This window comes from Carassius gibelio, chromosome A10 (genome assembly GCF_023724105.1).
Source record: "Carassius gibelio isolate Cgi1373 ecotype wild population from Czech Republic chromosome A10, carGib1.2-hapl.c, whole genome shotgun sequence".
In the NCBI taxonomy this organism is placed as follows: Eukaryota; Metazoa; Chordata; class Actinopteri; order Cypriniformes; family Cyprinidae; genus Carassius; species Carassius gibelio.
This window is the reverse complement of record NC_068380.1, coordinates 5,441,110-5,453,609: the sequence shown is the minus strand read 5'-3', so window position 1 is coordinate 5,453,609 and position 12,500 is coordinate 5,441,110. Positions and strand designations below refer to the sequence as shown.

General features: G+C 42.9%; 2 protein-coding genes across 4 annotated transcripts in view; one reads left to right on the top strand and one right to left on the bottom strand.

Moving 5' to 3' along the window:
- The window catches only part of hlcs (holocarboxylase synthetase (biotin-(proprionyl-CoA-carboxylase (ATP-hydrolysing)) ligase)), a 39,968-nt gene that overhangs the window by 15,342 nt on the left and 12,126 nt on the right, over window positions 1–12,500 (bottom strand). The window lies entirely within an intron of this gene.
- Window positions 1–12,500, top strand: part of LOC128020929 (E3 ubiquitin-protein ligase TTC3-like) — a 20,849-nt gene that overhangs the window by 1,183 nt on the left and 7,166 nt on the right. Inside the window, exons 3-22 of one of the 2 annotated variants that reach the window (XM_052607746.1) lie at window positions 104–247; window positions 331–411; window positions 1,371–1,477; window positions 1,558–1,684; window positions 2,575–2,694; window positions 2,763–2,864; window positions 2,952–3,044; window positions 5,051–5,115; window positions 5,201–5,334; window positions 6,536–6,850; window positions 6,928–7,200; window positions 7,271–7,317; window positions 7,400–7,456; window positions 7,525–7,613; window positions 7,705–7,860; window positions 8,208–8,637; window positions 8,709–8,774; window positions 8,848–8,997; window positions 9,076–9,215; window positions 11,855–11,923. In XM_052607746.1, coding sequence (XP_052463706.1) covers window positions 104–247; window positions 331–411; window positions 1,371–1,477; window positions 1,558–1,684; window positions 2,575–2,694; window positions 2,763–2,864; window positions 2,952–3,044; window positions 5,051–5,115; window positions 5,201–5,334; window positions 6,536–6,850; window positions 6,928–7,200; window positions 7,271–7,317; window positions 7,400–7,456; window positions 7,525–7,613; window positions 7,705–7,860; window positions 8,208–8,637; window positions 8,709–8,774; window positions 8,848–8,997; window positions 9,076–9,215; window positions 11,855–11,923 — 2,765 coding nt within the window. Of the gene's footprint in view, window positions 1–103; window positions 248–330; window positions 412–1,370; window positions 1,478–1,557; window positions 1,685–2,574; window positions 2,695–2,762; window positions 2,865–2,951; window positions 3,045–5,050; window positions 5,116–5,200; window positions 5,335–6,535; window positions 6,851–6,927; window positions 7,201–7,270; window positions 7,318–7,399; window positions 7,457–7,524; window positions 7,614–7,704; window positions 7,861–8,207; window positions 8,638–8,708; window positions 8,775–8,847; window positions 9,216–11,854; window positions 11,924–12,500 lie in introns of both variants that reach the window. The other variant, XM_052607745.1, reaches the window with a different exon arrangement.

Sequence of the window (12,500 nt, the reverse complement as noted above, 5' to 3'; positions counted from 1 at the left end):
TGTGTGTGTGTGTGTGTGTGGATCACCCCGAGTCTGTGTGTCATCATCAGTGCTGGTGTGTGTGTGTGTGTGTGTGTGTGGTGTAACGCCGGTGTGTCTGCAGGAGGACGAGAGCTCGGCGGGGAGGAGGAAGCGCTTCTGTGCTGCTGTCCAGGAGGCTCACACGGCTCTGAGTGACCAGCGCTGCAGGAACGCTCAGCAGTCCTTCTCCGTGGCGCTCCGGATCCTGGAGTCCAGCGGGACCTCGGTACTGTGTGTCTTAGATATGTGACGGTAATGAGGAGTGAATGTTAGGGTGCTCGTTCATCAGTGTATTTGTGTGTCTGACAGGAGCTGGGGTTGACGGAGCTGGATAAATCTGTTCTCATGTATGGATATGCAGTGGCCCTGCTGGAGATCGGACAGCCTGAGGTAATGCTCCACAGCTCTCCTCCGTGTTTCAGAAGAGATGCTGAGAACACACCTGTTCAGATTCATCCTGTGCTTTCATCTGACGTATGGTCTTCAGTCAGTGTCAATTAAAAATACAAGAAGTCTGTCTAAAGATGGACCTGATGAGTGTGTCTGATCCACAGATGCATGTTTTCTGTTTCATGTGAAACTCACAAAAGATCATTATGAAGCTGTTGTTGTTTTCCAACAAAGACAGAGATATTTCACTGTTACTGCATGAGTCTGATGCGTCTTTGTTGCAGAAAATCTTCTCTCACTCACAAATCTCTCAAATCAAGGAGTTCAGATGCAGAAATCAGACATCTGACCATCTCACAGCTGTTTAAAGGGTTAGTTCACCTGAGAATTAAGATCTTCTACTCCCCTGGAAGCATCCTCGGTGTGTGTGACTTTCCTCTTTCAGAATAATCTAATAATCTAATCAGAGTTATATTAAATATTGTCCTTGCTCCTCCAAGTCTTTCAGTGGGGTGAGCGGGTGTTTGTGGTCAACGGTTCAGAAGAGGTGTAATAAAGTGCACACATCTGTAATAAAACACCCTTCACACGGCTCGGGGGGGTGAATAAAGGCCTCCGGCTGTGATTCCATGTGTTTTTGTAAGGTAGATGTCCAGATAAATATCCAGAACACTTTTTATTCTCACTGCTGCTGACTGTTGGGAACCGGAAGATGTATATTTAATATAACGAATAAGATTGGATTATTCTGAAAGAGGAACGTCACACACCGAGGATGCTTCGAGGGGTGAGAAGAAGATAGGTGAATTCTAAATTTCGGGTGAATTAACCCTTTAAATCACAGAGGCCTCTAATCACGGCTTCGTGCAGGCTATTCTACAAACATCTCAGATGCTGGATGTGAATGTGCTGTATTTGAGGTTGTTGTTCACTGATTGTGTTGTTTCTTGTGTTTGAAGGAACTGGATGAAGCTCAGCGGTTGTTCAACAAATTAGAGTCGTCAGAGAGGAAGTTTCAGTTGCTGGTGCATTATGGGATGGGTAGAGTTTACCTGAAGGAGAACAGGTGAGTGTGTTGATCTGAATGCTGCTGGACTTCATGCTGAATGTCTCTGACATCATTTCCTGTCTGTGTTTGTGTTGTAGATTTACTAAAGCTCTGGAGTGCTTCACTAACGCACAGCTGATGATCCAGAGACACATCACACCTGGAAAACTCACCTGGCCAACCACCAAAACTACAGTAGAGGAAACACAGCCGGCCTGTCTGAAGGTGTGTGTGTGTGTGTGTGTGTGTGTGTGTGTGTGTGATCAACACCATCAGTCCCAGAATATTCTGGCTTTAATGCAGTTCAAAGAGATCTGATTCAGACCCCATTAAAGCATGTTTCTGCTGCTAAACTCTGTGAAACGCTGCCTGCTCTTCACTCTTCATCTGTTCATATGTATTGTTTTATACAAAGACGGAACGAATCCCAGCTGCAGATACTGAGCTCAGAATAGCCCAGAATGATCCTGTGACCTTGTTTGACATCCTGATGTACCTCTGTCTGAAACCAGTTGGAGCTTGTTCCTCTTTTTGAATAGTGCGCAGTGTTTAGTTGCTCACCACAGGCCCAGGATTGAACTTGAAACTCTAATGTTTGTAGCAGTGGTGGTGTGTGGTGTAAATGTAAATTACACTGGTTTAGATGACCTTAAAGGGCTAGAGTTCACCAGAAAATGAAAATTCTGTCATTACTCAACGTCATGTCATCCTAAGACCTTCGTTCATCTTCAGAACACAAATGAAGGTATTTTTGATGAAATCTGAGAACTTTCTGACCCTGCAAAGACAAAAATGCAACTGAAACGTTCAAGAATATTGTTAAAATAATGCATGTGACATCAGTGGTTCAACCATTACGTCATCAAGATATGAGAAGAGTGTATGTGAGCAAGAAAACAAAAAATAATGACTTTATTCAACAATTTTTTCTCTTGCGTGTCAATCTGTGCCGCATGTTCACTAGTCAAAAATATCTCAATATGTGTTCTGAAGGTGAATGAAGGTCTTATGGACGATGTGAGTAATTAATGACAGAATTCAAATTTTGGGGTGAGCTATCCTTTAATGCAAGCATACATGAACTGAAAGCAAAAAAACCTGTTTCTGTCCTGAAGGAACATCTGAAGAACTTCATAGAGGAGTGTAAGTTTCCTCCTAAAGCAGACGCGGTCTGCCGGTATCAGCACTGCCTCTCTCATACGGTGAAGATCTACTTCAGCGATCCAGACTTTAAGGTGAGTGTGTGGAGCTGGATCTGTGTCTGATGGGTCTGACGATCTGTAACGAGTGTGTGCTGTTTCAGGGCTTCATCCAGCTGATCTGCTGTCAGAGCTGCAGAGTCCAGTTTCATTTGAGCTGCTGGAAGAAGCTCAAAACACTTTCATTCTCTGATAAGAGTGACAAGGTCAGACACACACACACACGTGATCACGCTTCTGAGAGGAACCTGAGGATGGCACAGTAGCTCACTGGTCTTATGTGTTTACTGCAGGATTTTCTAAAAGATTTGTGTTTTACGCCAGACTGTGGAGGTCAGGTCTGTCACATTGTAATATATGGCTTGACGGGGCTGATAAAGTGTGAGGTGAGATGTGCACACACTCACTCTCACACACTCTTACACACACAAACTCTCACAAACACTCTCTTACACTCTCACACACACTCTCCCACACTCACTCTCACGGATGCGCACTCTTACACACACTCACTCTCACACACACTCACTCGCTCTCTAACACACCCACTCACACATTCACACTCTCACTCTCACACATTCACTCTCTCACTCTCACACACTATCTCCCACACTCACTCTCACGGATGCACACTCTCTTACACACACTCACTCTCACACACCCTCACTCCCTAACACACCCACTCACACATTCACGCTCTCACTCTCACACATTCACTCTCTCACTCACTCTCACACACACACACACACACTCTCTAACACACTCACTCTAACAAACACTCACTCTCTCACACACACACACACACACACTCACTCACTCTCACACACTCTTACACACACAAACTCTCACAAACACTGACTCTCTTACACTCTCACACACACTCTCCCACACTCACTCTCACGGATGCACACTCTCTTACACACACTCACTCTCACACACACTCACTCTCTAACACACCCACTCACACATTCACGATCTCACTCTCACACATTCACTCTCTCACTCTCACACACACACACACACACACACACACACACACTCTCTAACACATTCACTCTAACAAACACTCACTCTCTCACACACACACAAACACTCACTCTCTTACACTCTCACACACACTCTCCCACACTCTCTCACACACACTCTCCCACACTCACTCTCACACACTCACTCACACTCACTCTCACTCACACTCACTCTCTAAACCACTCACTCACACATTCACGCTCTCACTCGCACACATTCACTCTCACACTCTTACACACACACTCTCTAACACACTCACTCTAACAAACACTCACTCTCACACACACACACACACACACTCACTCTCACACACTTACACACACAAACACTCACTCTCTTACACTCTCTCACACACACTCTCCCACACTCACTCTCACGGACGCACACTCTCACACACACTCACTCACTCACACTCACTCTCTAACACACTCACTCTCACACATTCACTCTCTCACTCTCACACACACACTCTCTAACACACACTCTCTCTAACACACTCACTCACGCTCTCACTCACTCACTCTCTCACACACACACACTCTCTCTCACTCACTCTCACTCACAATCTCTAAAACACTCACTCTCACACGCACTTACTCTCACACACACACACTCACTCACTCTCTCACTCACATACACTCTCAGACACACACACACACTCTCTCACTCACTTTCACTCACAATCTCTAAAACACTCACTCTCTCACTCACTTACTCTCACGCACTCTCTCTCTCTCACTCACATACACTCACTCACTCTCACTCACTCTCAAACACTCACACACACACACACACAATCTCTAAAACACTCACTCTCACACACTCACTCACACTCACTCTCTAACACTCACACTCATTCTAACAAACTCACTCACACTCACTCACACATTCACTCTCTTACTCTCTCACACACACACACACACACACACACACTCTCTAACACACTCACTCTCACAAACACACACACACTCACTCTCACGCACTCACTCTCTCTCACTCACATACTCACTCACTCTCAAACACTCTGACACACACACACACACACTCTTTCTCACTCACTCTCTCTCACACAATCTCTAAAACACTCACTCTCACACACACACTCACACGCACTTACTCTCACAAACACTCACTCTCACACACACACACACACACACTCACTCACTCTCTCACGCACTCTCTCTCTCTCTCACTCACATACACTCACTCACTCTCAAACACTCTCACACACACACACTCACTCTCTCACTCACTCTCTCACGCACTCTCTCTCTCTCTCACTCACATACACTCACTCTCTCACACACACTCTCTCACACACTTACTCACAGCCATGTTGCTAACTAAGATTCTCCTTCTCTTTCAGTTTAAAACATCTATTCCTAAAATCAAACCTGTTGGACGATTGAGAATCAAGCAGCAATGTACAAGGTGAGGTTTAACACATCATACACATCGTATTTCATACTTGAGCTGCATCTGTCGTTGGTGCTGATTTCTCTCTGTACCTCCACAGTATTAAGAAGTTGAGGTCTAAAAATGAACGAAAGCTTCGGCGGAAACAACATCAGTTGGCGACACATTCTGCCCGTCAAGAGAGAAAGAGCGTAACGGCTGCAGACGACCCTAAAGACCCCACGGCAGAGAGAGGTGTCCACATACACATCTTTATAATAATGCTTATGAGGATCTGAAAACATTTACAGGACTTTTCAAGTCAAAGGTGTAGTTTAGTGTTGCATTACATCCACACCGATGCCACAATCAAACCTCCACCCTTGATTCAAGGTCTAAAAATCACACTTTCAAAATGAAACTGGTTTGAACACACGAATAATTGATAGGATGTAAATTTTTTGGATGAACTTTATTGCTTAAAGGTACAGGTTGTAGGACCTGCCACTAGAGGGCGGAATACCAAAACAATAACAATCACGTGGTTTGATGATGCTAAGAAGGAGTGTGGAATGATGGGATTTGTTGTCTTCTACCCAACCGCTGATGGCCATTCAAACACAATAATTGGGCGTAGTAGATTACATACAAAGTCAATGCAAAGATGCGATAAGACTATGGATCAGACGCATCCTTGCGCGGGTCTAGAGATGCGATGCCCCACGTTTGGCGTGTATGCCCCATAATACTTGTCTTGTTGATCGTTATAATAGCATACGTTTTCTGTAAAGATACGAATCAAAACAACTCACCTGTCGAGTAAAACACAAGCGAGATCGGCATCTCTTTCTAGTGGAAGTTTGTCACAAGCTCTCTCCATCTAGAAAATGCAACACCTATAATGATCCTCACTCTTTCTCTCCTCTTGTCCCAAACTCTTCTCGGGTCGTTTGGTCGGCCCATACGCTTACGTTTACGAGAGTAAATTAAACAGTAATTATGTTACAGAAATAAGTAACACAATCCACTATAAAACATGTAAGAAGAAGTAAATAAGGAGCTTCTTGAAGCAAGCTTGTGGTTTGCTGGATGCTAGACACTACTTCCGCATTTGTCCACGACACTGTTGTCATGTGGTTTCTACGTCAGTAAAGGTGGTAACAAAGGATAACTAACGTCATTGACAGGCGACTGCACGTGTCAGAATGGGAATTTTCTCATGATTTACAAGTAGTTGAAAACATTAGAGATATTGTTAGTAATTAGCTGCACAAAATATATAACACTAGCTTAGTTGTTTTTGGATATTTTACTGCAAATATCTTAGAAATTGTACCTTTAAAGGCTATTTTGTTTAAAATTATTGAATGTAATTTCTGAAGCTCTGTGGTGGGCCCCGGACCCCTGGATGAGGAGCGCTGTTAATAACTCTTCTCTGTTCTTATCTTTCCTGCAGAGACACCCACAGACTGTATTTATATGGACCGTGTTTTACATCAAATTCATGATAACAGAGGACTATTTAAAGAAGAGTCGGTGAATATTTCTTGTATTTTGGATCATCTGCGGCCGTGGCTGGATTTATTTGAGAGTAAAGGACATGAGAGTGTGTTAAACAGCCGTAGAGAGCCTGGAGCTCTGTGGGAGCTGGTGGATCTTCTGCTGGAGTCCAGAAACCGTGTCTGGGCTCGAGTCTTTATCCAAACGCTCAGCTTGACGCTTCATATCAAACCCAGACTGCAGCTTTGGGCTCAGCAGCTGGATAACGCTGGTGTGTTTCAGTCACACTCCTCTTCACATCCACTGTGTCCAGAGCTGTGTGTGTAACCTGATGTTTTCTGTGGTCAGGTCTGAAAGCTGCGCAGTCGTTCATCAGTCGTCACAGCTCTCTTCTGGAGGAGATGGACCTGAAGCCTCTTCTCAGCTTCACACCGCTGCAGGAGACGCTCATCCAGACGTTCGGCAGCGTTCCACAGTTATTCGACCGTGATGGTTTAACTGTAATGGAGTATTTAAGACAGGCTCCGGCTAAAGACATGCGTCTGTTTATTTGGACTCTAGAGTCGAATCGAGAGCGCTATCACTCCTGTTCTTTCATTCTTGATCAATATTTTGAAGACGGTACGTGAGTCAGAACTAGTGGTTTATATGAGCGCGGAGTTTATGAAAATAACTGTTTGTTTCTCTTCAGATGCTGTTTGTTTAGTCATTAAAAAGACGGATGATGATGAGCACATGGTAAGAGACGCGTGCTGAAGTGTGTTTCTGAAGCGTTTCGTCTGAGTTTGAGAAGATGACTGTGTGTGTGTGTGTGTTTCAGAGCTCAGTATTTAAGAGTAAAAACAGGCATCGTAAGAAGAAGCAGAAGGAGTTGAAGGTGAGTGTGGTCCGTGCCGCGGCGCAGGACCGGTGTGCTTGATGCTCATCTGTGTGTGTGTGTTTCAGTCTGTGTTTGTGCTGTCTGGGATGAGAGGTGGACATTCCAGGGATGAGGAGGATGAGGAAGAGGAGCTCTTCTCTGAGGAAGACTCTCTGTGAGTTCAGTCGAGCCGTTGTTCATCATGTCTGTGAAGAAGCGAGTCAGTTTGGGTGACGGTGTGTGTGTGTGTGTGTGTGGTGTTCCAGGATGTTCCTGAATAGCATGGATCCGTTCAGCGTTCCCGAACACCTGCGAGGACAGCTGGAGGAGTTTGAGGAGCAGTATTCGGGATCATCACACCGGAGCCATTACCAGAGGATCCTGGACAATAACCCTGACCCCACTAAAGAGAGTTTATACGAGTGCGTCTCATCTCTACTAATGCTCTCCACATGGTTACATTTTTAAGGAAGTAACAAAATATAGTTATGCATTACTTTAGGAAAAAAAAAAACCTAACTTTCCCCAGCACTGGTTATGACTAACTGTTATGATGGAGTTAAGTCTCCTTTAGACTGTTATAGAGGATCAGATATTGGTTTAGTTTGCTCTCTTTGATTTGTTTCTGTAGCTCATTTGAGACACCAGAGTAAAGACCTGTTCACACCGAGAACAACAACATTAGCTAAACCCACAGCTGTGTTATATCAGGATAACTCTAACACCAGCGAATGCAGCTGTCACTAATGTGCTGGAGTGTGTGTGTCAGTTATTTTGCTCAGATCCTGGAGGAGCACGGTCCTCTGTGTGCGTCTGACCCGCTGATGATGGGCGAGCTGGAGAACTTTCCTCCGGAGGCGCAGCAGAAGATCTCCGACGCTGGAGGACTCGAGTGCTTCCTGCTGGAGTCTCTGCGCTTCGTCCTGATGGAGGAGCTGATCGGGCTGATGAAGCACGCCGTGTCTCTGACAGACCCCGCTCCGTCACACCTCAACCCCTCGGCTGAAGAGTTCTGGCCCCTCACAGACCCCTCACACATCAGCGTACTTCCTTATGATCATAAAGATGAGTTCACATCTTCGGATGCATTCCTGCTCCTCCCCGACCCGTACGCCCTCGACTGTCCCTTCTCAGATCTGCAGGAACACACACCAGCGTCTGAGCAGACACGGGACAAACACACGGCTGTGTGTGTGCGGGTAAGATGAGACGCATGAGGGGAATGTCATCAGGATGGGTGCCGTCTCTGACCCCTGACTCTGTCTTACAGGATCTGGCCGAGCATACAGACGTCTCCATTAACACCGAGCCATACGTGTGCTTCGAGAGGAACAGCGTGAGTGAACGTCATGTGTCTGTTACACGTTCTCCAGTAGAACCAGAACTGATACTGATTCCTGTTTGTTCAGGGCGACATGCTCCAGACGGAGAAGCAGAGGCTGCAGCTGTTGAAGGAGATGGAGCAGATGAAGGAGGATCATGAAGCTGTGCAGCAGAGGAGAGCCCAGGAGATCTCAGCGCTTCAGGAGGAAACACAGAACATCACTCTGAGCATGCAGGTAGAGAATCATCCGTGGAGACGTTCTGAAGTGCTCGTGTGTGTGTGTGTGTGTGTGTGTGACTGTGCTTGTGTTCAGATCGCCAGCACCGAGCTCAGCATGTTCCAGCAGAAACTAGAGGAGGTGGTGAGGAGAGACCAGCAGGAGAAGAAGGAGAACCAGGAGACGCTCAAGACACTGAAGATGGAGATCAGAGACCTGGCAGATTTACACGAGAGGTCAGACACACACTCATGACCCTGACCCTAAACATCTGCAGAACTACATTGAAATAGAAACATACTTTGGATGATTTACAAACCTTTTTAATTAGTGACGCCCAGTGAAATGAGCTCCCTACCCTCACAAGTAGAGTTAACCCTTGTGGATTGTTCAAATTCACCACCCTTTCATTATGTTCCACTCAATTAAACTGCTGTAAAAATGTCAGATTCATATATTTTTTCACTTTTTTTTTGTTGCATAAATGTTCATCAACATCAGTCCTGATCAAAACTACGAAATGTTTTTTAAAAAGAATCCAAGATTTTAACTCTTTAATTGCCAAGTTCATAAATGATGTCACTGATTTGGGGGAACAAACACACAAAATAACTTTGTGGCTGTAATGTAATTGTGGCTGGATTTTTTTTTTCTTTTTATCACAGTCTTGGGCATGTCAAAGATTAGTAGCAACATTGGCTTTGATGCATTTTTAGCTTTTGTGCAGCATTAGATTAAAATTTTTTGTCCCTAATTTGTTGTTGGTGGCTGCTTTTGCCCCATTGGCTTCAATTATTACGACATTTTTTGATTGCAAAGCCATGACACCATATAATCATGCATTCTTGATTGTTTGTGGTTTTCCCTTTTGGGAAGAGGTAAAATTAGTTATTTTTACAGTTGATCACTAGGTGGGACCATTAACCCTTAAGATAGGTCTGTGCCAAAAAAGATTAGTTTCTGACTTGTATATGAAGCTATATGGAGTATAACAGCATATTATATTGTGTGTGTAAGTGTGTGTGTGTGAGAAAGGGAGAGAGAGAGGGTGTGAGAGAGACCTTTGCGCACTTACCTTAATGTATTTCAGAAAATCACAATGTACACCTCAGCTCTCAGAACTACATGAGTAAACAAAAGTGTATTTATGCACCTGCTGCCTTTTAATGGTGGTGAAAGTATTCGGTTGTTAAGTGATGACGTAAGAAGCGCTGTTTCCGGTTCAGGCCTCAACTCGCTTCACTTGAGAATATTACCTCAGCAGCCGTTTATGAGCACTGTTTATTCATATTGATAATTTAAGCTAAACGCTTTCAAACTTACGGTATACACTACAGTCTCCGTACTCACAGTGTCCCAAACACAAATCATTTTTATATATTTTTTTATATTTATATTTTCATTGTCTGGCTATCAGGGACTTCGGTATGGAGTTAAAGGTTAAGATTATAACTTTTTCGCTAGTATTCTATCACATTGTGAGTTTATATTAGCACCTTTTGTTGTTTTCTCGTGGTAACTGATAGAGCGTTTGGACACGGAAGCGCTGCTACGTGACGTCAGACTTAACAAGGGAATAGATTAAACAAAAGCAAAGTACATGGATTTAAACACTTGCATGGCATCGTGCTGGTCATTTAATGGTGAGAAGAGCAGCAAGCAACTTGTACCTAAGTTTTAGAAATGATTATGTAGCTTGACCCCTCCAGCGAGCTGCAGCTTATTTGAAGTTGGTATTGCATTTTGGTTCATAATACATTGTTCATAAATTTGATGCAAAGTAGATTTTGAAACTGGCTTTACCATCAAGAAAAGACGAGCATTTCACATATAGGCCATCTGTACTTTTCACCATCAAAAGGCAGCATGTGCATAAACACACTTCTTTTTTTGTTGTTTACTCCATGTAGTTCTGAGAGCATGAGGTGCATATTTTAATTTTTTCAGATACTGTACATCAAGGTAAGTGCACAAAGGTCTCTCTCACACCCTCTCTCTCTCTCTCTCTCTCTCTCTCTCTCTCTCTCACACACACATACACACACTATATAATTTGCTGTTATACTCCATATAGCTTCATATACAAGTCAGAAACTAATCTTTTTTTGCACAGGCCTAAGGGTTATTGGTCCCACCTAGTGATCAACTGTAAAAATAATTTTTTTTTACCTCTTCCCAACAGGGAAAACCACAAACAATCAAGAATGCATGATTATATGGTGTCATGGCTTTGCAATCAAAAAATGTAGTTATAATGAAAGTCAATTGGGCAAAAACAGCCACCAACAACAAATGAGGGAGAAAAGATTTAAATCTAATGCTGCACAAAAACTAACAATGCATCAAAGCCAATGTTGCTACTAATCTTTGACATGTCCAAGACTGTTATAAAAGGTAAAGAAATATCCAGTCCACAATCACTTTTTATATTGAAAATATGTAATTTTGTGTGTTTTTTCCCCCCAAATCAGTGACATCATTTATGAACTTGTTAATTAAAGAATTAAAATCTTGGAATTTTTTTAAACATTTGGTAGTTTTGATCAGGTATGAGGTTGATTAATAGATTTATGCAAAAAAAAAAAGGAAAAAAATATTTATCTGATACATTTTTACAGCAGTTTAATTGAGTGGATATTTTCATCCATGAACATCCCGAAAGGGTAGTGAATTTGCCCACAGTGTACCGTTGAGTTTTTTATAAAATTCAAAGCATTTTCCCAAAATATGGGTCAAAATAAGATGTCACCAAAAATCATTCCATTAGCTCAAACACAGAGAAAGTTGTGACCAAAATAAGACTCAACTTTACCCCCTAGTGGACGAAAACGTCCCCAACAACGGGCTGCTGTTTCACGGCTCTGTGTTTCTCTAGTCACACCAGAGACATCAGCGTGAAGAAGAAAGAGTATCAGGCAGAACTGGAGCGATTCCTAGATGTCGGGTGAGTCTGAACACTTACACCAGTACATTTCTGTGGATAGTTCTTCACTAAATTACTGTTTCACCTCAATCCCATGGTAAAAGTCTAAATGTTTTTCATACAAATAGTCTAAATACAGTTAGTATAAGCGCAGAAATGCTTCTAGCTTAATCACACAAAATACTGTAATTATATTCTATTTCTCCTTTAATACATGCAATGCATATCTTCATTAATAAAAAAAAGAACAGTATATTGTGTGTAACAGTATATTGGATGCAGACAGCTCTTAAAGTGACAGCAGTCTAATATTCCTGTTGTCTGTCATCCATGTTAATCAAACAACAAAAGAGAGATAATCTCTCACTGCTCTTCACTAAATCACTTTAGTTACTTTAATAAGAAGAAATGTGTCCCTGCAGCACAGAAGCAGTCATCAGGAGCACAGGGATATTTGTAGAAATACACAACAATACATTGTATGAGTCACAATTATACATTTCTCTTTTATGCCAAAACTCATAAGGATATTAAGTAAAGATCATGTTCCATGAAGATATTTTATAAAATTCCTACCGTAAAAAATCTGTAAAATGCA